The sequence below is a fragment of the Chiloscyllium plagiosum genome, unplaced genomic scaffold (genome assembly GCF_037043375.1).
Source record: "Chiloscyllium plagiosum isolate Xiang-an unplaced genomic scaffold, Cpla_swu_hap1 HiC_scaffold_19, whole genome shotgun sequence".
NCBI classification, from domain to species: domain Eukaryota; kingdom Metazoa; phylum Chordata; class Chondrichthyes; order Orectolobiformes; family Hemiscylliidae; genus Chiloscyllium; species Chiloscyllium plagiosum.
The window spans coordinates 71193734-71221349 of NW_028270157.1; the positions used below are offsets into that span (position 1 = coordinate 71193734).

Below are 27616 nucleotides of genomic sequence, written 5' to 3' on the forward strand. Positions count from 1 at the left end.
ACGGTCTATCAGAGTGGGGTGGGTGGAATCTAGCAGTGACATAAGATGATCTGAGCCTAGTCAAGTAGACTTTCAAAGAGTCTTTGTGCAAGAGCAGGTTGGGGAGATTGGGCAGTGGGCTTAATGATATGGGAAGATCCAAGAGTGGGGGCCAATTCCCTCGTAACACGGAAACAGTCCCTTCACTCCAACCAGTCCATGCCTGCCATAATCCCAAACTAAACTGGTCTTACTGGCCTGTGTTTCGCCCAGATCCCTGTAAACCTTTCCTATCCATGTGTCTGTCTAAATGTCTTTCAAACATTGTAACTGTACCTGCATCCACCACTTCCTCTGGAAGTTCATTCCACACACGAAGCACTGTGCGTGAAAAAGTTGCCTCTCATGTCCTTTTTAAATCTTTCTCCTCTCATCTTAAAAACATACCCCCCCCCCCCCCCCCCCAGCTTGAAAATGTCCCAGCCTTTCCAGTCTAATTTTATATCTCAAACCCTTCATTCCTGGCAACATCCTGGTAACTCTTTCCTGAACCCTCTCCACTTTAATAACAGAGTGACCAGAACTGCACACTGTACTCCCAAAGAAGCCTCACCAATGTTCTGTCCAACCTCAACAGACCCTCCCAACTCCTACACTCAAAGGTCTGAGCAATGAAGGCCAGTGTGCGAAACGTTGTTGTAACACTATTAACTACCTGTGGCGCAAATTTCAAAGAATTACATCCCTAAACCCCTGGGTTTCTCTGTTCTTAACACTATCCAAGGTCCCACTTTGAATTGTACACATCCTGCTATTGTTCAATTTTACCAAAATGCAGTACCTTGCATATATACAAACTTAACTCCCTCTGCCACTCCTCAGCCCATTGACCCAATTGATCAAGATCCCTTTGTAATCTCATGTCCAGCTCTTTGCTGCTTTCCCAAGTTTGAGGACCCAGCCCTCTTTATTGACGACTCAGTCCTCGATCTGAACACCAGCAACTGGGACACAGGAGGATTATTGGTGAGTTGGGAGCGGAGTCTCTGTACTGCACCGGAAAGGAGGGATCAAAACCCACGCTGGGGGGTGGGGGGCACCTGTGGGGTGGGCAATGATCCTATGATAGTCATGAGGGGGCCCTTTCATGATCATTGCTCCATGCTTTGCCAGGAGTCTTTCGAAAACTGGCCCATTTGGCCAAAATGAATGACACAAACCGTTGCGAAGGTCCCATGCTTTGATGGTTCGATCCCGCGAGCCGGTGTAGATGACACGATCATCCAGTGAGAAAGCTGCACACTTGACCCCCTGAAAGAACAAGCCCTGATTGGACGAGAAGAGCAAATGGTCAGCATGAGGGCAATTGCTTCCTGCAGTGAAGACATTTCACAAGTGTCGGACAGACCAATCAGGACGTAGCTCCAAGCACTCTGACCTCTGACCTCCCCAGGACCCTTCCTAAGTGTTAGCTCTATCAGAGGTCTGTGTGCTGTCAGGAATTGAGAGGGAAGAAGTCCTTTCACAAGTGAGTCTACAGTTCTCAAAGATACAAAAGATCTGGCCACGCCACCCACAAAGGATACCCAAGGTTTATCCTGGCACCAAACCGTCTAGCTTTGGAGATGGAATGTAACTTCTCAGAGTGCTGCTCCCTGCCTGGTTCCAATAGGAGCTCCACCAGATCCTCAGTCAAAGGGCCTTTCTCCCAACCCCCACCCCTTTGCCTTGGTATCAACTTGACCCCAAAGCCTGCCTCCCTGTAGATGCTAATATAAGTTTCCACCACATCTCATTGTGAGCAGCCAGGAACACCAGGGTTCAAGTTCACATCATGATAACATTATAATCCAGTGACCCTCCCAGTATAACACAGACAAGAGAGTTGCACTGATTGAAACTGCATTGCGTCTTAGAGCAGTGTCAACTCTCTTAAAAATGACCAATATCCAGTCTGTTAGGCAGGACAGAGGTGTAGATTACTTCTAAATGGGGAAAGACTTCAGAAATCTGAAGCACAAAGGGGCTTGGGAGTCCTAGTTCAGATTCTTTTATGATTAATACACAGGTTTTGTTGTCAGTTAGGAAGGCAAATGCAGCGTTGACATTCATTTAGAGAGGGCTAGAATACAAGAGCAGAGCTGAACTACTGAGGCTGTATAAGGCTCTGGTCAGACCGCATTTGGAATATTTTGAGCAGTTTTGAGCCCTGAATCTAAAGAAGGAAATGCTGACCTTGGAGGGGGTTTACAGAAATGATCCTTGTCATGTGAGGATCGGTTCAGGTCTCTGGGTCTGTGCTCGATGAAGTTTGGAAGGATGATGGGGGAATCTGATTAAAACTGACAGAGTACTGAGCTGCCTGGATAGAATGGACATGGAGAAGCTGTTTCTACGACCAGGCGAGGCTAGGATCTGAGGGCACAACGTCACAGTGAAGTGACCACCCTTTAGAACTGAGACGAGGGGAATTTCATAGATGGTTAATAATAGAGGACTGTGGAGCGAAGACATTGAGTGTATTTAAGACAGAGGAGGTTCTTGATTAGTAAGGGGATCAGGAGTTACAGGGAGAAGGCAGGGGAATGGGATTGAGTAACATTTCGGCCATGGTTGAATGGTGGAGCAGATTCGTTGGGCTGAATGACTTCATTCTGCGCCGACATCTTATGGTCTGTTTGACAGTCACAATTGTATTTTCCTTCATCACACTCCCTCTGGTACTTTTCAATTCCTAAAATCTCTCTCTCTCACTGTGTAAAATCACTTCTCCACATGTTACCCATCACCCTGCTCGGATGGATGAAAGAAACTCCGTCGGGCGCAAATCACCGACAGGGAGTTCTCCCCACGATCCCCCTCAGCTGCCGGCACAAAAACATCATCGTCAGGTTGCTCTCTGTGGGATTTGGCTGTGTGCAAATGGCCTGCATTACAACAAAGACGGCCACCTCAACAGCCGTCCAAGCCTGCTTTGGGAGCGGCGCTATGTAAATGCAGGCCGCTTCGCTGTTTCTGCAGAGATCTGGAATGCAGCGTCTGATTGGAGGACTGCATTGACAGACATGTGAGGTAGAGGGAGGAGCTGGGGAGAGGGCGGGAGGAATGGGATTAAGAACCCATTTCAAATTCAAGACCCAACATAACGGGCCGAATGGCCTCTCTCTGCACTGTGAGAGGCGGTGATTCAATATGGTCAGGGGTCGGTTAAGTCTTACCTTGTAGGAAAACTCACAGTCCCACCGCTGCTTTTGGAGATTCCATATTCTCTGGACTGGCCCCTGACACCCACTGAAGGCGTACTCTTCCTTGTGACTGATCTCCAAGCAGGTTACTCTGCTGTCGTGAGGCTCCAGGACAGTGGGCAGTGAGTTCCCAGTGTAGAGGTGGAGCTCCCCAGTGTCCATGCCTAGCAGTACACTGCAGTCTGACATGACGGCCATACTGGTCAATACAAAGCGTGGCAGAGTGGGGAAAGTGGCCAGGGTATCGCCCAGTAGGGGGTCGCACTCCGCACTGTGTAGTGCACGCACCATGACACAACTAATGTACGCTGTTGCCAACTGCTCTTCGCTTCTGCTAACGGCGAGACATTGGACTGTTTCCCCTGGCCCTGGGGGCTGACAGCACATCAGCTCCTGCCATGTCTCCATGCAGAAAGCCAGCAGGGCCCCAGATCTCAGGCCACAGAGCAGTAACCTCTTCAGCTGGACGACAGCAAGCCTGCAGATTTCATTGCCAGTGTCGATTGTACGGAGAGTCACACCTGCAGTGGGAAAACTCTGAATTAATCCACGGTTGTTGAACATCCAGGGTTTATAGGCTGACTTCCCAAACTGCACAGCAACTTGCAGTTAATCTTACATTGTGTATAACAATCCCCCCACCACCCTCTATAATAATCCACCCATCACTGTGTATATCAATACCCCATCATTCTCTATAACAATCCATCCCTCACTGTCCATAACAACCCACAGATCACTCTCTATAACAATCAACCCATCACACTCTATAATAATCCACTCATCGTTGTCCATAATAATCCACCATTACTCTTTATAACAACCCACAGATCACTCTACAACAATCCGCCCATCACTGTCTACAACAATCCTCCTATTACTCTATATAACAACACACAGATCACTTTCTAGAACAATCCATCCATCACACTCTACACCAATCCACACATCACTATCCATAACAACCCACAGGTCACCCTCTGTGACAATCCACCATTACTCTCTACAACAATTCTCCTATCACTCTCTATAACAATCCACCCATCACTCTCTACAACAACCCACAGATCACTCTCTATAACCATCCCCCATCACCCACTGTAACAATCCACCCATCACTTTCTATAACAATCCACTGGTAATGCCCCTCCCTATCTCTACCCCTTCGTTTCTCCTTTGCCTCCCCCATTACTCTAACTCTACCATATTACTGTGTGAAATGTCTCCCCTTCAAAATCACTGTTTTTGTATTATAAGCTTGCTTGGTAAAAGCTGGGTGAGAGGCTTTGTTTGACTTTGTGTTTCTCCTGGCTGGAATGTTTGCCATATTGCTGTCATCTGTTTAAAGCCAGCAATGCATCCACCCCGACGTGTTACTGTTAATTGATCATTTCACTGACTGCCTGGTTCCCAGCGTGGAGTATGCAATGGTGACTGAAGGCAATAGTTGCAGCCTTCCCCCAATATTTAATTGAAGGAACCTTCTGCTCATGAAGCACTGGATGATAAGCATCCTGAAAAATATCGAGGTAGGGCCCCTGGGGAGTGTCATCAAAGAGACAGACTTAGAGCTGCAGGCACATAGTTCCTTGAAACTGGAGTCGCAGATAGACAGGGTGGTGAAGACGGTGTTTGATCCACTTGCCTTCATCGGTCAGAGCATTGAGTATTAGAGTTGAGATGTCATGTATAAGTCATCGGTGTGGCCACTTTTAGAATATTGCATACAGTTCAGGTCTGAAAACAACAAATGCTGGAGATCACAGCTGCTCAGAGAGCATCCATGGAGAGAGAGAAAGCTAACCTTTTGAGGCTGGATGCATCTTCATCAATTCTGGTTATCCTGCTACAGGAAAAATGTTATTAAACTGGAAAGGGTGCAAAAAAGATTGACAAGGATGTTACCAAGACTGGAAGGTTTGAATTACAGGTAGTACTTGGATAAAGCAAGTTGCGGCAATGCGATTTGCTTGTAACGTTGCTGAGGAATTCAGGAACGGCAGTTTCGAGAATGTTTACCTCTGTTGGCAATAGTACAATTCCAGCGGGGACCGGTTCGCATGCTGCGTTCCGCTCATGCACCAATGTCCACGCTGGAGTCTCTGCACCGTGCTGTGAATGCAGCGAAGTCAGCTCTGGTCTTGGGGCCATTCTGGCAATGTGCTGATGTCAGCTGCCATCAGACCAGCTTTCTGTGAGGGATACTGTACAGGGACCAGCTTTCTGTGAGGGGGCACTGTACAGAGAGCAGCTTTCTGTGAGGGGGCACTGTGCAGAGAGCAGCATTCTGTGAGGGGCACTGTACAGAGAGCAGCTTTCTGTGAGGGGGCACTGTACAGAGAGCAGCTTTCTGTGAGGGGACACTGTACAGAGAGCAGATTTCTGTGAGGGGCTATTGTACAGAGAGCAGCTTTCTGTGAGGGGGCACTGTACAGAGAGCAGCTTTCTGTGAGGGGACACTGTACAGAGAGCAGCTTTCTGTGAGTGGACACTGTACAGAGAGCAGATTTCTGTGAGGGGACACTGTACAGAGAGCAGATTTCTGTGAGGGGACACTGTACAGAGAGCAGATTTCTGTGTGGGGCTATTGTACAGAGGGCAGATTTCTGTGAGGGGACACTGTACAGAGAGCAGCTTTCTGTGTGGGGCTATTGTACAGAGAGCAGATTTCTGTGAGGGGACACTGTACAGAGAGCAGCTTTCTGTGAGGGGACACTGTACAGAGAGCAGATTTCTGTGTGGGGCTATTGTACAGAGAGCAGCTTTCTGTGAAAGGTAGACTACTCCTAGATTATCCCTTCTTTTGAAAAGATGGAGGGACATAGTGACAAGAATGTTAGCAGGCAAGGTCCTGATGATAAAAATGTGGGTGGTGATTGCAGAAGGAAGACTATAACACTGGAAGAGATGCTCGATATTATAAAGCATTTTGAGCATGAGGAGAGAATATGTGATATAGCTCACTTAACAGGAATGAGGGAGTTTACCTTATCTCTGACCCTGCTTTAACAATATTTTTTAAATGTACTGTGTTAAATTTACTTTTGTTTTGTTGATAAGTATGATTTATACCTTCAATCAGGCTATGCTATATTCTGTGTTAGACTATTGGGTGATTTTTGAGTGATTGTGAGTGATATCTTTTGCTGGTCTATTTCTAACCCATAGGGTCCATTATTAATATGAAGTGATTTTCTATTCAGCGTGGTTTTGGTGGAATGCAACTGCACCGATATAGGAGAACTACCCGTATAAGCAGTAGCTAGATAGACTGGGATCTCCTTCCCTGCAGTGAATGAGGCCGAGGGGTGATCTTATAAAATCATGAGGGGGACAGAAAAGGTGAATAGCCAAGGTCCTATCCCCAGGATATGGAAATCCAAAACCCGAGGGCAAAGGTTTAAGGTGAGAGGGGGAAAAATTAAAAGGGGCTTGAGCGGCACGGTGGCACAGTGGTTAGCACTGCTGCCTCACAGCGCCAGAGACCCAGGTTCAATTCCCGCCTCAGGCGACTGACTGTGTGGAGTTTGCACGTTCTTCCCGTGTCTGCGTGGGTTTCCTCCGGGTGCTCCGGTTTCCTCCCACAGTCCAAAGATGTGCAGCTCAGGTGAATTGGCCATGCTAAATTGCCCATAGTGTTAGGTAAGGGGTAAATGTAGGGGTATGGGTGGTTTGCGCTTCAGCGGGGCGGTGTGGACTTGTTGGGCCGAAGGGCCTGTTTCCACACTGTAAGTAATCTAATCTAAAAAAACCTTTTCACACATAGGGTGGTGTTTATATGGAACAAGCTGCCAGAGAAAATTGTAGAGGTGGGCACCTTTGCGACATTTAAAAGACATTTGGACAACTATGTGAATAAGAAAAGTTGAGTATGGGCCAGATGGGACTAGTTTTAGGAAACCTGGTCAGCATGGATGAGTTTCCGTGTTATATGACTCTGTGATTAGGCGGTGGAGGGGTCAACAGCAGTGGCTGTGAGGTAAAGCTGGGTGTTATTAACTTGGATGTGGAACCGACAGGTTTGGGGTGATACTGGTGTGGATTGTGGGTGAGAAACAGGAGGGAACTGAGGATCCATCTTCAGAGGATGCCTGAGGTAGCTGGACCTAAGTAGGAAGAGATGTAATTGCAAATGATCTTCCAGCTGCAACTCTAAAGACTAAGCAGTCAAATCAAGACACAACTGGACTAAGGAGGAGACGCAGAAATCATGTTTCGAGATCAATCCGACTCACTCAGTGAAGAAATGTTAATTCTGTTCCTCTCTCCACAGATGATGCCAGACCTGCTGAGTTTTCATCGTCAGTAAGAAAGTTTGTAGATAGATTGAGACAGACCAAGAGGAATCACTTATTACTGTTGGGTCTACAGAGGAAGTCAGTCTACTGAAATCTGTGTGTTGTATAAGGCACTAGTTCTGAAGGGGTTAATGTTCATGTTACCTTGGCTCCACCCAGTCTTCCATGCCGTGTCTGGTGGAGACAAGGGTTTACTCTCACTTTCGCAGGCAGCAGATGTACCAACTCCCTAATTATTATACCTGTCCTAATGTACTTATTGCTATCATGTAGCAAACCTCATTGCTACCTCAGAACAGTACCTCTTCTGTGAGTACTTTATGATGATGTATCTTTAACACTTTTCACCAGACAAGCCCAAGACAATGGAAGATTGGTGGCAGAGAATGACCTCAAATAGCCATTGCGCAGATACTTGTAGAGGTGGCACATACCACCAGCTGCCAGCGGGGGGGCATCTGAGTAAACAGCAGACCACATGGGTGGAGGGGGGCCAGTGAAGGGCTCCCTTCTTTTGCTTCTAAAAAGCAAGTTCTATTCACAAAAGACCAGAATAAGCTGAGGCCTCACCTTCTTCAGGATTCCAGATGACTGTTTTCTCCAAATCCCCAGATTTGGGGAAGCACACAAACTTCCCATCTTCTGAAATGCCAGCAATTGCCGTGCGGTTATGGAAAGGAGCAATGGTTTTGTGCTGGCGATTGTAAGCGAGGCTCCAGATTTTGAGATAGTAGGCACTGCGGGATGCCGATATCAAGGTATTGCCGGACAGAGACAGCAAAGTGATGGGGACTCCCATACCCTCCATGGCGTCCACCAGCTTTCCTTTGTCCAATAAACTCCAGACCTGGAAAGGGAGGATAGACAGAAGCAAAGTGGACAATTCTTTTATGGTGAACCAATGGCTCAGATAACCAGCCCAACCACACTGTTCTATACATGGCAATAATCAGCAAAGCTGTGAAGTAGAGATAGGCTCCATTTCTAGAGGAAGGGAGTGTAATCATAGGGAGGTCTTGCTAAAACCATACCAGGTACGGTTCAGGCCACAGCTGGAATGTGGTGACCAGTTTTAGTTGCCTTATTAGCTCCTTCCAAGTTTGGGTAGAGACCTGGATACAAGTCTTACACCCAGTCAACTGTGGGGCATTTAGTGTCTGAGAGCAAGAGATATGAGCAAGGATGTGTTATAGAGTCATAGAGATATACAGAATGGAAACAGATCCTTCGGTCCAACCCACCCGTGCCGACCTGATATCTGAAATTAATCCAGTCCCATTTGCCAGCATTTAGTCCATATCCCTCTGAACCCTTCCTATTCATGTACCCATCCAGATGCCTTTTGAATGTTGTAATTGTACTTGCTTCCACCACTTCCTCTGGCAGCTCGTTCTAAACATGCACCACCTTCTGCATGCGAAAGTTACACCTTAGATCCCATTTTCAATCTTTCTCCTCTAACCCAAACCTCTGACCTCTCACTTTGGACTCCCCTACCCTGGGAAAAAGACTTTGGCTATTTATCCTATCTATGCCCTTCCTGATTTTATAAACCTCTATAAAGTCACCCTTCAGCCTCCGATGTTCCAGGGAAAATAGCCCCAGCACATTTGGCCTCTCTCTATAGCTCAAACACTCCCAACCCTGGCCACATCATGTTCTGCATGCTTTCCAGGTAATAACCTCATTCCTATAGCAGGGATGCAGTATTCCAAAAGCAGCCTAACCAATCTCCCAACTGCTATACGCAATGGACGGACCAATAAAGGCAAGCATACCAAATGCCTTCTTCACTCACCTGTCTACCTGTGACTGCATCTTCAAGCAACCATGAACCTGCACCCCAAGATCTCTTTGACAAGATGCCTCAGGACCCTACCATTAAGTGTATATGTCCTGCCCTGATGGTCTCTCTCCTGAGCAGCAGGTTGAAACACTCTGACCCTTGCTAAATCTGAGCACTGTTTTATAATCATCATCCTCTTATTGGGACATGGACATTGCTACCGTCTAATCCTAGTTGCCTTTGAGGAAATTGAGGACTGTTTGAAAGTAGACAGGGAGGCTTCGAACATATAAATTAGGTCCAGGAGTAGGCCATTCAGCCCCTCAAATCTGCTCCACCATTAAACTGGTTCATAGCTGATCTGATTCACAATGCGACATTCACTCCAGCCCCTGATAACTTGTGGCTACTCTGAAGTAGCAAGGTTGTGGATCCATGGGGCTGGAGTGCAGAAAGGACAATGTTGATTTGTAGAAGGCTTTATGAGATGAAAACCACGCAGCCGGTCTCTGTGGTGACAATCCCAGCTTACCCGAATGGTCTCATCGTTGGAGCCTGTGATCAGTGTGCTCCCATCCTGACTGATCACTGCAGCCTGAACATTGCCACTGTGTTCCAAATCCATCAGCAGGACTTTCAGAATGGAGCTACAATCCAATTTGAAAACGCGGATGTACTTTCCAAAACCTGTAATTAAAAATAAATCCAGAGTCATAAAGTTGTGAATTGTATTCCCCAAAATATACATTTCCACTCCTCATAGAACATTGAACAGTACAGCACAGAAATAAGCCCTTCAGCCCACCGTTTCTGTGCTAACCAAGATGCCATTTGAAACTAATCCCATCTGCCTGCATGTGGTCCATAAACCTCTATCCTTTGTCTATTCATGTCTCAGTCTAAAAGCCTCTTAAATGTTGCTATCATATCTGCGTCTACCATCTTCCCTGGCAGCATGTTCTAGCACCTACCACTCTCTGTGTAAAAAACATTCCTTGCACATCTCTTTTAAGCTTTACCCCTCTCACCTTAAATCTACGTATTTGACATTTTCCCCTAGGAAAAAGACTCTGACTATCCACCCTAATAATAACTCTCAAAATTTTTTCTGCTTCTATCTGGTTGCCCATCAGCCTCCAACGCTCTAGCGAAAACAATCCAGGTTTATCCAACCTCTCGTTCTAGTGAATATAGTCCAATCTAGGCAACATCCAGCTGAACCTCTTTTGCACCCTCTCCAAAGCCTCCACCTCCTTCCTGCAGTGTGGTGACCAGAAGTGCACACAATCCCTCAAATGTGGATCAGCTGAAGTTTGATACAGCTGCAACCTGACTTACCAATTTATATGGTCAGTGCCCTGACCAATGAAGGCAAGCATGCCATAAGCCTTCTTTACCACCTTAACCACTTGTGTTGCCACTTTCAAGGAGCTATGGACTTGCACCCTAAGATCCCTCAATACATCAATGCTCCTAAGGGTCCTACCATTAATTCTCTACTTTCTTCTTGCATTTGACCTGACAAAACACATCACCTCGCACTTGTTCAGATTAAACTGTTTCTGCTATTTCTCTGGATACAAAGACAATACAAAAATCCCCAGCAATCTTCCCCCTTTCCTCCTTCAGTATCCTGGGATAAATCCCACCAGACTCTGGGAACTTAGCTAACCTAATGCTTTTCAACAGCTCAGAATTTTCAGAGTTATCATATCACTTTGGAGGCTAACCAAACTTAAAATCATTTGTTATGGACTCCCCATCCAGTGGAAATGATTACTTCTCTGTTTCCCTTACCCACCTAAAACACTCTGAAATGGAGGGAGTCTAGGACAAGGCTGGATAAACCCAATTAGAACTGGTCTATTCAGGTCGAAACCAGAAAACAGTATGTCACACAATGTGTAATCTGGAACTCTCAACCCCGAAGGCTACAAACATTGAGTCGATTGGAACTCCTGGGCTTGGGGTGGATAGATATTTGTTGGTGGAAGGTCAGCCAATAAAGTTGAGGCATAGGTAAAAACAAGGACTGCAGATGCTGGAAACCAGAGTCTAGGTTAGAGTGGTGCTGGAAAAGCACAGCAGGTCAGGCAGCATTCGAGGAGCAGGAAAATCGATGTTTCGGGCAAAAGCACTTCATCAGGAATAGAGGCAGGGTGCCTGCAGAGTGGAGAGCTGTGCTATTCCAGTGCCACTCTAATCTAAAGTTGAGGCACAGACTAGCCAAAGCTTGATAGAATGATGGAACAGGCTTGAGTGGCTGAATTGTCTGTTTGGATTGTTCTCAGATCCTGTGGAAGTTGCGACGGAGCGACATTCCTTCTACGCTCCAAGTGATTTGGGCACAGTCCATTGGAAGATTTTCTGTCGACGCCTCATTTACGGCTGGTAATGAGAAGCAACCTGTCTCCTGCAGTCTATCTGATTGCCGTTCTGAAAAGCTCCGTACTTAGATCATCAGTACTTACAGTGTCATCACCTACACTTCAAAACCACCCAGTTCCTGTTCCTGTAACAGTCATTGAGCAGCCACTATCGCACTCAGCCTGGCTGTGAACCAGTTTGTCATATGACATAGCGACAGCCAATCTCAAGGACACCAAGACAGCCACTCACCTAAAATGGCTACGCACTAAAACCTGTGGAGCGATTGAGACCAGGGATGAACATGGAACAGCACAGTACAGGAACGGGCCCTTCAGCCCACAATGATGCCAATTTAAATTAATCCCTGCTGCCTGTCCTTGGTCCATATCCCTCCATTCCTTGCATATTCATGTGCCTATCTAAAAGTCCCTTAAACACCCCTATTGTATCTGTCTCCACCACCACCCTGGCAGCACATCCCAGACTCCTGCCACTCACATCTCCTTTGAACTTTCCCCCCCTCTCACCTTAAATGCACGCTCCCTAGCTTTAGAGATTTTAACTCAAGGAAAAAGATTCTGTCAACAGCTTCTATGCATCTCATAAGACTTCTATCAAATCTCCTCTCAGTCTCTGCCACTCCAGAGAAAACAACCTGAGTTTTTCTAGCCTCTCCTTATTGTTCGTGCCCTCTAATCAAGACAACATCCTGGTAAATGTCTTCTGTGCCCTCCCCAAAACCTCCACATCCTTCCTGTAATGTGTTGACCAGAATTGAATGCAATACTCTAAGTGTGGCCTAACAAAAGTCTTATGAAGAAGCAACATGCCATCCTGACTCTTGTACTCAATGCCAATAATGGCAAGCATGCCTTCTTTACCACCCTATCTACTTGCGTGGCCAATTTCAGGGAACTATGGACTTGAACCCCAAGATTTCTCTGCACATCGATGCTGCTCAGGGTCCTGCCATGAACAGGATACTTTTCCTGAAAGGAAGGAGGACAGAGAGTATAGAGTCTTCTTCCAGTATGGATTCTCATAAACTGCAGACTGAAAAAGCTCAGTCAGTGCCAGTTCAAGTCCATCACTGAACCATTGTAGCATCAAAGGGCTCTTGGAGGTTACTGATATATGGAAGACTGAAGCTGTGGAAGATGAAAATTGAAAATGGAGGTGTTGGTGGAGAGGAGCTGAAAAATGTGTCCCTGGAAAAGCGCAGCAGGTCAGGCAGCATCCAAGGAGCAGGAGAATCGACGTTTCAGGCATGAGATGTTTCTGAAGAAGGGCGATTCTCCTGCTCCTTGGATGCTGCCTGACCTGCTGCGCTTTTCCAGCAACACATTTTCAGCTCTGATCTCCAGCATCTGCAGACCTCACTTTCTCCTAGTTGGTGGAGAGGAAGTCAGTTCTGTCAGTCTCTTCAAAATGAACCAGCCAGGCTGAAAATACTTTCTGGAAAATGACTTGGGCCAAATAAAGCTTAAATAACTTTAATGACTTTGATGCAGATGACATTAAACATAGAACATAGAATAGTACAGGCCCTTTGGCCCACGATATTGTGCCGAGCATTTATCTTAATCTAATATCAGTCTAACCTGCACACCTCTCAATTTACTGCCGTCCATGTGCTAAGAGTCATTTAAATGCGCCTAATGTCTCTGGTTCTACTACCACTAATGGCAGTGCATTGCGCGCACCCACCACTCTCTGGGTAAAGAACCTACCTCTGACATCTCCTATATACCTTCCTCCAATCACCTTAAAGTTTTGACCCCTTGTGGCAGCCATTTCTGCCCTGGGGAAAAGTCTCTGGCTATCTCCTCTATCTATGCCTCTCATTACCTTGTACATCTCCATCAAGTCACCTCTCATCCTTCTTCGCTCCAATGAGGAAAGCCCTAGCTCCCTCAACCTTTCTTCATAAGACATACCCTCCAGTCCAGGCAGCATCCTGGTAAATCTCCTCTGCACCCTCTCTAAAGCATCAACATCCTTCCAGTAATGAAGGAACCAGAACTGGACACAATGATCCAAATGTGGACTAACCAGGGTTTTCTAGAGCTGCAGCAAAACCTTGTGGCTCTTAAACTCAATCCCCCTGTTAATGAAAGCCAGCACACCATATGGCTTTGTAAAGACCCTATCAACTGGGGTGGCAACTTTGAGGGATCTATGGACATGGGCCCCAAGATCCCTCTGTTCCTCCACACTGCCTTTAACCCAGTAATCTGTATTCAAATTTGACCTTCCAAAATGAATCACTTCACATTTCTCCAGGTTGAATTCCAGCTGCCACTTCTCAGCCCAGTGCTGCATCCTGTTAATGTCTTGTTGCAGCCTGCAATAGCCCTCAACACTCTACAACACCACCAATCTTTGTGTCATTGGCAAACGTACTAACCCAATCTTCCACTTCTTCATCCAAGTCATTTATAAAAATTACAAAGAACAGCGGCCCATGAACAAATCCCTGTGGGACACCACTGGTCACCAACTTCCAGGGGGAATGCTTTCCATCCACTACCACTCGCTGTGTCCTTTCAGCCAGCTAATTCTGTATCCAGACAGCCAAACTCTCCTGTATCCCAGATCTCCAACTTTCTGAATGAGCTTACCGTGGGGGACCTTATCAAATGCTTAACTGAAAATCCATAAACAGCACATCCACTGCTCAAACTTCGTCAATGTGTCTCATCATCTCCTCAAAGAACTCAATAAGGCTTGTGAGGCATGACCTGCCCCTCACAAAGCTACGTCGATTATCTTTAATCAAACTATGTTTGTCCAAGTGGTCACAAATCCTATCTCTCAGAATCCTTTCCAATACCTTGCCACCCACAGATGTAAGACTGACTGGTCTGTAATTCCCAGGGATTTCCCTATTCCCTTTCTTGAACAGAGAAGCAACATTTGCCTCCCTCCAATCATCTGGTATTACTCCTGGGGAGAGTGAGGATGCAAAGGTCATCGCCAGAGGTGCAGAAATCTCATTCCTCGCTTCCCGTAGTAACCTTGGATATATCTGGGGACTAATCTATCTTAATGCTTCCCAGAATTTCCTGCACATCCGCTTTCTTAACATCAATCTGTTCAAGCCTATTAACCTGATCCATGATGTTCTCACTATCAACGAGGTCCCTCTCTCTAGTTAATACTGAAGCAAAAAACACATTTAGGGCCTCCCCTACCTCTTCAGGCACACGTTCTGTTGTGCATTTCCTGTAGAACAATTGTTTCCAATTTATACTCCACAACTCCTGAGTAATACCGGTATAGTTTCCCTTCTCCCAATTACATATCTTCCCATACTGTCTGTTCCGATCCCTCTCTGTGGCTATGGTAACAGTGAGGCAGTTGTCACCAAAATGCTCTTTCACTGAGAGATCTGACAGCTGGCCTGGCTTGTTGCCTAGCACCAAATCCAATATGGCCTCCCCCCTAGTCAGCCTATCCATATACTGAGTCAGGAATCCTTCCCTGACATACCTGACAAAATCGGCTCCACCCAAACCATCTGCACTAAGGAAGTTCCAATCAATATTGGGAAGTTGAAGTCACGCATCACAACAACTGTTACATCTGCACCTTTCCAAGATCTGCTGTCTAATCTGTTCTTCCATCTCTCGGCTGCCATTGAGGGGTCTATAGAAAACTCCCAATAAAGTTACTGCTGCTTTCCTGTTACTACGTCTATCCATACTGACTCAGTACAGAAACCCTCCTCAACAACCTCCTTTTCTGCAGCTGTGTTGTACTCTAATTAGCAATCCTACTCCCTTCCTATTCTCTTTAAAATTTCTAATCCCTGGAACATCCAGCAACCATTCCTGCCCTGTGAAATCCATATCTCCGTTATGGCCACAACATCATAGTTCTAAATACTGATCCATGCTCTAAGTTCATCACTCTTATTCCTGACACTCCTTACATTGAAACAGATACAATTAAACCCATCCCTTTGCCCTATCAACCCATCCTGACAGACTCTCTGCATTCTATTTCTGCCCATTCAACAACTACCCTCTCCTCTGATCTGTAGCTCTGGTTCCCTGCCAAACTAGTTAAAACCCTCCTGAAATGCTCGAGCAAATCTCCTACCCAGGAGATTGGTGCCCCTCCAGTTTAAGTGCAACCTGTACTTCCTGTACAGGTCCCACCTTCCCCAGAAGGTAGCCCAATGATCTAAGTATCTGAAGCCCTCCCTCCAGCACCTGCCCTGTAGCCACATGTTTAGCTGCACTCACTTCCTGTTCCTCCCTTCACTAACACGTGGCATCAGTAGTAATTCTGAGATTACTGCTCTACTCGATGTGCTTTTTAGCTTCCAACCTAACTCCCTGAAATCACTTCTTAGATCCTCAAGTCTTTTGCTAGCTATGTCATCGGTGCCAATGCGTACCATGACTTCTAGCTGCTCACGCTCCCCCTTCAGAAACTTGTTGACTTCAAATAGGTGGGAAGTAAGTTGCAATGAAGACATAAGAAATGGATATGGATATAGGTGGATGGGCTAAAGTTTAATGGGCAGATGAAGTTAAATGTGAGTGAGTGTGAGGTTATCCATTTTAGTCAGAAGAATAGAAAGGCAACTTATTATTTAAATGGAAAGAAACTTCAGTGTGCTTCAGTGCAGGGTGGTTTTATGTTGCTGTGTATGTTTGCAGAAAGCTAGTATGCAGGGACAGCAGGTAGTCAGGGAGTTAAATAGAATTTTGGTATTTATCTGTAAAGGAATAGAGTATTAAAGCAGGGAAATGTTGCTGCAACTGTCCAAGGCAATAGTGAGACTACACCTGGAGTATTGCATACAATTTTGGTCCCCTTACCTGAGGAGGGATGTAGTTTTATTGGAGGCAGTTCAGAGGAGGTTCACTAGATTGATTCCAGAGATGAAAGGTTTGTCTTATGAAGAGAGACTAAACAGTTTCGGCCCCTACTCTCTGCAGTTTAGAAGGTGAGAGGAGATGTGATGGAGATGCTAAAGGCGATTGCCTAAGTAGACATAGAGAGGATGTTTCCTCATCTGGGACAATCTAGAACGAGAGGTCATAGTTTTAGGATAAGGCACGGCAGACTTAAAACAGAGATACAGAGACATTATTTCTCTCGGAGGGTTGTGAACTTTTGGAATTCACTCCCCAAAAGTGAGGGCATTGAGTAAATGTAAGGAGGAGATAGACAGACTGTTAATTAGTAATGGGTTGAGAGGTTATGGAGAGCAGCTGAAAAGTGGAGTTGAGACTGAGATACATTCAGCCATGATTATATTAAATGGTGGAGCAGGCTCGAGGGGCTGAATGGTCTCTTCTTGCTCCTTGTTCTTATGTTCTCAGCAATAGGAAAGCTCCTGTTGGTAAATGGTTGAGGAAAAGAGATGGAAATTTGTTATATTGATATCAAAATAAAGGAAAGCTTGAGCAAATCAGTTTTGTTAAAGCACTTATCTAGTCTAAAATATGTCAATATCATGCTAAAGCTTAGGCAAAAAAAGGGCATCTATTTGTGGTGTTTGGATCTTTCATTCTTACTGTAAGTATCATAGTGTTCATTCTCCTTTAGTGTCTTTTACTAAAGGGGATGCCAGGAATGATTTGCACAGCCAGTGCCCCCTTGAGATGATGAAGGGCAGTGATGGATAGAAATTGGTAGTATTACTGTAACAGTGCAGGGAGAAGGAAGTTTGCAATCACAGAATCCTTACAGTGTGGAAGCAGGCCATTCAGCTCACCCGAGTCCATGTAGATCTTCTGACAACCATCCCACCCAGATCTGCACCTCCACCCTGTCCTATAACCCTGCATTTCCCATGGTTAACTCTGTGCACTATGGGGCAATTTAGCATGGCCAATCCCACCTAACCGTCAGATCTTTGGACTTTGGGAGGAAACTGGAGCACCTGGAGGAAACCTATGAAGTCACAGTGAGAATATGCAAGCTCCACACAGACAGTCACCTGAGGGTGGAATCCTGTGAGGCTGTGGTGATAGACATGGTGGTTGGGGGTGTGAGAGGGGGAGTTGCAGAGAAAGAGGGAGTGAAAGAGAGAGAGAGAAAGAGAGATTAGAGCAGGAATGCAATACATAGATCTGCTATTTTCTTGTATTCTGTCAAGGAGAGTGTGAAAGCTGCTGAGCATGCCTCATCAATTGTTGAACAGTATTCATCTCCTGAGCGCATTTTAGCCTGACCATATTCATGGGTGTTTACAGAGAGTCGAGTGTGTGGTGCTGGAAAAGTACAGCAAGTCAGGCAGCAGGAGAATTGACATTTTGGGAAGAAGCCCTTCATCAGCCCTTCATTATGAAGAGCTTATGCCCGAAACATCGACTCTCCTGCTCTTCAGATGCTACCTGACCTGCTGTGCTTTTCCAGCACCACACTTTCGACTCTGGTCGCCAGTATGTGCAGTCCTCACTTTCGCCCTGTTTCTAGAGAGTGTTTGGGATGAAGAATTTGAGGATGGTTATGATTAAAGTGCTAATGTCATCAGACTGAGAATTCATAGGCATACATGAATGTCCAGGAGAATATGAGTTCAAGTCCTGCTACTGGTGAAATTTAAATTCAATGAATACATTAGGAATTGAAAGCTGGTCTCAGTGACTGTGTAAACCACACAATTTATATTTTTAAAAACAAAACTGTCTTTTGAGAGATTCTGATATGGTCAGTACCTGCCAAAAGACACTTTTCATCTTTTGAAGCAAGCAAGAATGTGATTGGACAATTGACCCTTGCTGTGTCGCAGCTCCCATCCAGAGATACCTGTGGAAAAGAAAAGGGGAAATTCTTAGAAATGAATCCATGATATTCTCGGTCAATCTGCAAATCTTATAAGGTATGGTCTGTGAAATTACAATGTCAACATAACCAAGAAAGGTCATTTGACTCATCTATATTGTCAGTTCAGTATGTCCCTTGTGGTGTAACAATCTTTCTTGTGCATGAAGGAACTAGTGGCTGGTCTCACAGAAACCCTACAGCGTGGAAAGAGACCATTCGGTCCTTTGAGTCTGCACCAACCCTTCGAAGAGCATCCCACCCTGCCTCCTACCCTATACCCGTAACCCCACAGAGATCGGTTTTTGTGAGGTGGTCACACCTAAGGTGCAGGCAGACTGTAGTTGGGTGACCATTTGGAAAGGCAAAAGGAGTCGGCAGAGAGTGCAGGAGTCGCCTGTGGCCATTCCCCTCAAAAACAAGTATACTTATTGGGAGAGGGGATGACTGTTCAGGGTAAAGCAGCAGTAGCCAGGTCAGTGGCACTATGACTGGCTCTGGGGCACAGCAGGAAAGGGTAAAGGTCAACAGGATCTTAGTGATAGGAGACTCGATAGTTGGGTGGACAGACAGGAGATTCTGTGCTGGCAAATGGGAATCCAAGATGGTGTGTTGCCTCCCAGGTGCCTGGGTCTAGGATGACTCGGAGTAGCTGCAGAACATTCTCAAGGGGGAGGGTGAGCAACTAGAAGTCATTGTACACGTTGGCACAAATGGCATAGGTAGAAATAGGGATGAGGTCTTGCAGAATGATTATACAGAGCTAGGAAGAAAATTAAAAACCACAACCTCACCGGCGGTAATCTCCAGATTACTTCCGGTGCCATGTGATAGTGAGGGTAAGAACAGGAAGATATGGCGGATAAATGTGGGGCTAAAGAATTGGTGAAGGAGGCAGGGATTCAGATTTTTAGATCATTGGGATCTTTTCTGAGGCAGAGGTGACCTATTCAAGAGGGACAGGTTGCACCTGAACTGGAGGGGGACGAATATCCTCATGGACAGGTTTACTAGTGCTACAAGGGAGGGTTTAAACTAGGTTGGCAGGGGGGTGGGAATCCTCAACAGCAGGGAGGCAACAGAAGAGCTGGAAGGTGATACAGTAATCAGAAATAGTAAAGGTCAGGCTGGAACATGACAGGGAGGAAGGAATGCCTGTTGGATTTATTTTGATGCAAGAGGACTTTTGATGATGGGACTAGGATATTATAGCAATTACAGAAATATTGCTAAGGGAGGGACAGGACTGGCAGCTTAATGTGCCACAGTGCAGGTGCTTTAGGCGGGTCAGAGATGGTGGAAAGAGAGGAGGGGGAGTTGCATTTTTGAATAAGGTCAGTATCATAGAAGTAATCAGAGATGGAATAACTGAAGGATCATCCATGAGGCTTTGTGAGTGCAGCTAAGAAATAAGAAGGGGATAGTGTTGTTATTGGGGTTGTACTATCAGCCCCCAAATAGTCAACAGGAATTAGAGGAACAAATGTGCAGGGAGATTGGGGAAACCTACAGGAGCAATAGGATTATCATAGTTGGGGATTTTAATTTTCCTAAAATAGATTGGGTCTGCCATAGCGTTAATGGCTTAGATGGGGTGGAATTTGTTAAGTGCATTCAGGAAAGTTTCCTCAAGCAGTATAGAGAGGGCCCTACTTAGGAAGGAGCAAAACTCAATCTACTCTTGGGAAATAGGGCAAGACAGGTGACTGAGGTGACATTGGGGGAGCACTTTGGGACCAGTGACCATAATTCTATTAATTTTACAATAGCTATGGAGAAGGACAAAACTGATCCATAGGTTCAAGTTCTAAATTGGGGCAAGGTGAGCTTCAAATGAAATTAGACAGGAACTTTCAGGGGTTGATTGGAGTCGTTTGTTTGCAGGCAAAGAGACCTCTGGTAAGTGGGAGGTCTTTAAAACTGAGATGGCTAGAGTTCAAGGTCTATAATTTTCTGTGAGGGTGAAAGACAAGGTTGACAGGAATAGGGAACCCTGGATAACAAGAGGTATTGAGGCTTTGACCAGGAAAAAGAAGGATGTATGGCTCAGGTACAGGCAGCTGGGATCAAGGGAATCCCTGGAGGTGTATAGGGGATGCAGGATTTTACTGAAGGAGGTAATCAGGAGGGCGAAAAAGGGGCATGAGATAGCCTTGGCTGAGAAAATTAGGGTGAATCCAGAGAGGTTATTTAAGTATATTAAAGGAAAAAGAATAACAAGAGAATAGGACTCCTCAAGGACCAAAGTGGGCACGTATGTGTAGAACCGAAGTCCTCAATGAATATTCCTCCTCTGTGTTGGCCATGGAGAAAGACATAAGGACTTGGGAACTTGGGGAAGTTAGTGGTCATATCTTGGGGACAGTCCATATCACAGAAGGGAAGGTGTTGGATGTATGAGAGTATATAAAAGTGGATAAATCTCCTGGTCCTGACCAGATATATCCAAGATCACTGCAAACAACGAGAGAGAAATTGTGGGGACCCTGGCTGATATTTTTGTATCATCGTTAGCCACGGGTGAGGTCCCATAAGTCTGGAGGGTAGTGAATGTTGTGCTGTTATTCAAGAAGGGTTGCAAAGAAAAACCCGGGAACTATAGACCAGTAAGCTTAACATTTGTGGTGGGTAAGTTACTTGAGAAGATTCTGAGAGATAAGATCTACATGCATTTGGAAAGACAGGATTTGATTAACTTTGTGCATGGGAGATCATGCCTCACAAATTTGTCAGCATTCTTTGATGAAGTGACCTGGAAGGTTGAAGATGGCAGGGTGGTCGATGAGGTCTATATGGATTTCAGTAAGGCCTTCGATAAGGTTCCACCTGGTAGGCTGCTCTGGGAGGTTAGATCATATGGAAGCTGAGGGAGCTGGCAAATTGGATACACAATTGGCTTGATGGTAGGAAGCAGAGGGTAACAGTGGAAGGATGGTTGTCAGACTGGAGGCCTGTGACTGGTGGAGTGCCTCAGGGGTCGGTGTTGGACCCATTACTGTTTGTTATCTGTATCAATGATCTGGATGAGAATGTACAAGGCATGATTAGTAAGTTTGCTGATGATAGTAAAATAGGCATCATCATGGACAGTGAGGAAGGTTGTCAGAAATTGCAGCAGGACGTTGATCAGCTGGGGAAGTGGGCTGGGAAAGTGGGCTGAGAAATGGCAAATGGAGTTTAATATAAATAAATGTGAGGTCTTGTATTTTGCAAAGTCAAACAGAGGTAGGAGTTTCATGGTGAGTGGTAGGGCCTTAAGGAGTGTAGTGGAACAGAGGGACCTCGCAGTTCAGGTCCATGGTTCTCTGAAAGTGAAGTAACAGGTAGCCAAGGCAATGAAAGTGGCTTTTGGCACACTGGCCTTCACCAGTCAGGGCACTGAATATACAAATTAGGAAGTTATGTTGCAGTTATATAGGATGTTGGTGAAGCCGCACTTGAAGTATTGTGTTCAGTTTTGGTCATCTTGCTATTGGAAGGATTTTATTAAACTGAAAAGAGTACAGAAGAAATTTACAATGATGTTGCCAGGACTCAAGGTTCTAGGTTATAGGGAAAGGTTGGAAAAGCTAGGACATTTTTCTTTAGAGCATAGGAGACTGAGGGAATCTTATAGAGGTGTATAACATCATGAGAAGCATGGATAGGGTGATTGCACTAAGTCTTTTTCCCAGGGTTGGAAATTGAGGACTAGAGGGCATCACTTTAAGGTTAGAGGGGAAAGAATAAAAGGGCACCTGAGGGGTAACTTTTCTACACAGAGGGTGGTACACATATAGAATGAGCTGCCAGCGGAAGTGGTTAAGACGGGTACAGTAATAACATTTAAAAGGCATTTGGACAAAAACACGGATAGGAAATGTTTAGAAGGATACAGGGCCATGTGCAGGGAAATGGGGTTAGTGTGGACGGACATTTTGGTCAGCATGGACCAGTTTGGGCCAAAGGGTCTGTCTCCGTGCTGTAGGACTCTACCATTTTCTGACTCTGTGACCATGGCTCATCCACTCTTGGAAGCTACAGGACAATTTCCCATGGCTAATCAACCCGACCTGAACATCTTTGGACTATGGGAGGAAACCGGAGCACCTGGAGGAAACCCACGCAGATACGGGGAGAACATGCAAACTTCACACAGACAGTCGCTTGAGGCTGGAATTTCCCTGGAATAAGGGTTATTCCCAGAATAGGCTTCACGTTGAGTAGCAAGTCATTGAGCTTGCTTCAAGCATTCACAGTGCTGCTTAAATAGATGCTATAGTCCTTTAAGGAGTTGCAGCACCCTTTGTAAATCCCTCACGCCTGAGTTACATCAACTGTACAGGTAAAAATCTGCTACATATATGTTAATTGAGACAGAAAGAATAGCTCTAAGAAATCGAACAGCGCAGATTAAATTCAGAGCAAACAAATATAATCTCAAGCTTATCTGTCATTCCATGCAACAACTCAGTTGTGAGCTGATCCTGGGCCAGCAACAGCTTTTCCCAGAAATGTACACTGGAGATTACCCATAAGAAGTTCAAAGGCACTTCCTGCAACTCGAACCTGAACATTCCATACCATTGCCACAAAGCCATCGTTGAATCCCACCGCGACTTTGTCCTGGCTTCTGATTGAAAGAATGCAGGTCGGGGTGGAGAGACTTAGGCCGGTGAGATGGTAAGTGTTCTGTCGAGTGCCCTGGATTTCATCCCACACACACAATGTGCCCCCAAAGGACATGGTGAGTAGCGAGCTGTGGGATCCGAGCACTGCTGTACATGTGGTGTGGTCCAAGGTGCCACCGGATAATTGGAACAGAGGCTGTCCGTTTTTCAGGTGCCAAGCCTTAATCTGAAAGCAAGAAAGATCATAAGATGGACTGTAAGTACTGTTAGAATCTGGACAAGCAAGGAAATCTCTTACTTTACAAAAAAATCTGATTCCCCCAGCGCAATTATTTTCCCATTAGTCCTGCCAGAGATTGAAGACACACTTGGCAATGCCTAACATCAAAGTGAAACAACTTCTCTTCCAGTTTTTGGACAGTTTCGAGAAACTCCATCTGGGGATGGAGTCATGTGAAACAGCGCCTCCTCCTGGTACTTATACTGTGATTGACTCTCATCTACCAGTTTTCTTCTCACAAGGTTTCAAATGAAATGGGGTCTGGTGCTATGGGCTTGGATCTGACTCCCATCTTGAGGGGAATACATCCACATTAATCAGAAAATAAGACATGGGGGCTGGAGGAGGCCATTCAGCCCCTCAAGTTTATGGGCAGCACGGTGGCACAGCAGTTGGCACTGCTGCCTCACAGTGCCAGAGACCCGGGTTCAATTCCCACCTCTGTGTGGCGTTTGCACATTCTCCCCGTGTCTGTGTGGATTTCCTCCGGGTGCTCCAGTTTCTTCCCACAATCCAAAAGATGTGCAGGTTAGGTGAATTGGCCATGTTAAATTGCCCATAGAAGGGGTAAATGAAGGGGAATGGATTGGTGTGGACTTGTTGGGCCGAATGGCCTGTTTCCACACTGTAAGTAATCTAAAGTCTGCTCGCCATTTAATATGATCATGGCTGATCTCATCTCAGCTTTAACTCCATTTTCCTGCCCCATCTCCACAACCCTTTAACCTATTACTAATTAAAGATCAGCCTATCTCTTCCTTAAATTTACACCATGGCTCAAATCATAATGAAGAGGAACAGGAGTAGGCCATTCGGCCACTTGAACCTGCTCTGCCATTCGGTAAAATTATGGCTGATCTGACATTCCTCACATCCACTTTCCTGCCCTTTCCCCATAACGCTTGATTCCATAACTGACTAACAATCTATCTATTTCAGCCTTAAATACACACAAGGACTTTGCCTCCCCAATCATCTGTAGCAAAGACTCTCAATCCTCTGAGGGAAGAAATTCCTCCTCAGCTCAGTTTTAAATTAGTGCCTTCTTATTCTGAGACAATGCCCTCTGATCCTCGACTTTCCCCTGACAGGAAACATCAGCTCAGCATTTACCCTGTCAAGCCCCTTAAGGATCCTATATGTTTCAATGGGATCACCTCTCATTCAACTAAACTCCAGTGAGTCAAATCCCAAACTGTTTGACCTTTGCCTATAAGACAATCCTGCCACACCAGGGATCATCCTGGTGAACCTCCTCTGAACTGCCTCCGATGCAGTTACATTTTCCCTTCAATAAAAGGACAAAATTGTATGCAGTACTCAGATTCCCTGTCTGTGCTCCTTGTGGGTCAGCAGAGATCATTCAATAAAATAGCCCCATCAGGAATAAGCCTCAGTCCTCTTCTTTGACCTTAACGTACAGCACTAAAGGCATCCTGCTCATTTTGTAGGCTAAGGATGTAACTGAATTTAGAACAGAGGTTGATCAGTAGACTTAAAATTCATCGGTCATAATCTAATTAAATGGCAGAAGAGTTTTGAATGACCTCCATTAGTTCCCATATTCAATAAATTCAGCATAATATATTGTACTAGACTTTTTAAAAATTCAAGGAGAAAGTGAGGTCTGCAGATGCAGAATGAATCATTCCTGAAGAAGGGCCTGTGCCCGAAACGTCGAATCTCCTGTTCCCTGGATGCTGCCTGACCTGCTGTGCTGTTCCAGCAATAAAGTTTCAACATTTTTAAAAATTCAGTCATGGGATGTGGGCATCTCTGAATAGGCCAGCATTTATTGCCCGTCCCTAATTGCCCACAGGGCAGTTTAGAATCAATTACATTGCTGTAGGTCTGGAGTTATATGTAGGCCAGACCCAGTAAGGATGACTGATTTCCTTCCCTCAAGGACATTAGTGAATCAGATGGGTTTCCCAACAATAGGGCTGCACAGTGGCTCAGTGGTTAGCACTGTTGCCTCACAGTTCGCCTCATAGCCTCAGACAACTGTCTGTGTAGAATTTGCACATTTTCCCCGTGTCTGCGTGGGTTTCCAGCCTCAATGCAGGTTAGGTGGATTGGCCATAGTGAAAAATACAGGGTTATGGGAACAGGGGATTGTATCTGGGTGGATGCTCTTCAGAGAGTCAGTGTGGACTGCTCTCATTCTGTGGTGATTCTATGAATTAACAATGGCTTCATGGCCATTATTAGACTTTTAATTGCAGATTCTTTATTGAAATCAAATTCCACCATCTGTTAAATCAGGACTTGAATCTGGGTCTCTGGATTAATAATTCCAGCAACAATACCACGAGGCCATCACCTCCCCTGAAAGGATACTTTTTTCTAGAGGCATTCTGAGTTGATAGGGTTTATGAGAAGATAACCGCTCTCCAATATTAGGATGGGAAGCTGAAAATGGAGGCAGTATTTCTGAAAAAGTCCAATGATGGTGAGTGATGTATTCTGGAATAAAAGAGTACAGACACCAGAGTTCCTAAATTAGGATGTCTATCAACAAACACATTGAATTAGACCCCCATCTACCACCCCCTGAGAAAAGGAACAGGAAGTGACTTCACCACTGGAAATGACATCACCAACCCAAAGAAACTCAAACATATAAATAGAAAGCAGGAATTATCAACAGTGCTTCCTCTGAGGCCCACTGAAGATGTTATCTAGTAGGGTGACGAAACATCTGGAAATGAATCATCCAGCTCAGCGAGCAAACCTACATCCAAAACCTCAACCTCAATCTTCTCAAAACTCGCTCGGATGGTTAAGTCAGAGAGGACTAGTCCTTGCCTCAGGCCTAACTAGCACTCACCAACCATCTGACAACATGCACATGCTCACACGTCTTCCTGCTGTTTCCTGTCCGGGGTTTTAAGAATAATAAATAATGCTGTATTGGTGAGGGTCACCTCACAAACCTAGGATCCTGAGTCTGATTGGAACATCCCCATCATTTGCATCAGTGGCACACTGAGCTCCTCACACTGTATGAGTAGATTCTTGAAAATCAAATGCTTTTTGAGGGAAGATCCGTCTAAGTTCCCTTTTGGAATTGTACTGCAGAGCACAGGGATCTCATTTACAAAGAGGGATCACAGTGTTCTTCTACCTGGGGGCCTGAGACTGAGTAGATCACGTCAGCAGCTTCGTCCACATGGAGCAGTGCAAAGTGTTCATAGCCGGAGTGATCCTCTGGGATGGAATAGATCTCTTTCCCGGTCAATAGATTCCACAGGCGCAGTGTATGGTCAAAGGATCCAGACATAGCTTGAGCCTTGTTGTGAATCACCTTGATGCACTTTACTTCGGCTATTACAAATAACAAATGAAAATGATTAGCAGGGACAGATCCATCAAGACGGATCCTGAATTTCCAGGTTCGTCGTGATATCCCACAATTATGTTTTTCCATTTGTTTCATGGGATGTCAGGCCATCCCAGCATTTATTGCCCATTCGTAGTTGTCCTTGAGAAGGTGGTGGTGAGCTGCTTTCTTAGACTGTTGCAGTCCATGTTCTCTAGGCAGATCCACTGCGCCGTTAAAGAAAGAATTCTAGGATTTTTGACCCAGCAACAGTGAAAGAATAGTGATGTCAGGATGGTGAGTAGCTTGGAGGGGAACTTGCATGGTATTCCATGTATCTGCTCCCCTTATCTATCCGGTCATGGGTTTGGATGGCGCTGTCTATGGAGCTTTGGTAAATTCCTGCAGTGCATCTTGTAGATGGTATACAGTGCTGCTACTGAGTATCAGTAAGTAAAAACAATGACTGCAGATGCTGGAAACCAAATTCTGGATTAGTGGTGCTGGAAAAGCACAGCAGTTCAGGCAGCATCCAAGGAGCAGTAAAATTGACGTTTCGGGCAAAAGCCCTTCATCAGGAATACCTGATGAAGGGCTTTTGCCCGAAATGTCGATTTTACTGCTCCTCGGATGCTGCCTGAACTGCTGTGCTTTTCCAGCACCATTAATCGATACTGAGTATCAGTAGTAGACGGATTGGATGTTGAAGGTGATGGATGGGGTGCACCAGGACAATATGTGGTGAGCCCCCAAGTTGATAGTTTAACACAAACATTGGTTTTCCTTTCGGACCCTTTCACACGGAGGGAGGTCATATATGGAATGAGCTGCCAGAGGAAGTAGTGAAGGTATGTACAATTACAACATTTAAAAATACTTTTGGATGGGTATATGATTAAGAAAGGTTCAGAGGGACATGGGCCAAATGCTGACAAACAGG

The 27616-nt window shown here is 45.5% G+C and overlaps 1 protein-coding gene across 1 annotated transcript in view; it reads right to left on the reverse strand.

Annotated features, from left to right (window-relative positions):
- The window catches only part of nwd1 (NACHT and WD repeat domain containing 1), a 55843-nt gene that overhangs the window by 3333 nt on the left and 24894 nt on the right, over positions 1-27616 (reverse strand). Inside the window, exons 12-18 of the mRNA XM_087996913.1 lie at positions 26482-26681; positions 23028-23300; positions 18359-18449; positions 9841-9995; positions 8093-8369; positions 3198-3745; positions 1200-1305 (exon numbers count right to left, since the gene is read on the reverse strand). Of these exons, the coding sequence (XP_087853039.1) occupies positions 1200-1305; positions 3198-3745; positions 8093-8369; positions 9841-9995; positions 18359-18449; positions 23028-23300; positions 26482-26681 (1650 nt within the window). The remainder of the gene's footprint in view (positions 1-1199; positions 1306-3197; positions 3746-8092; positions 8370-9840; positions 9996-18358; positions 18450-23027; positions 23301-26481; positions 26682-27616) is intronic.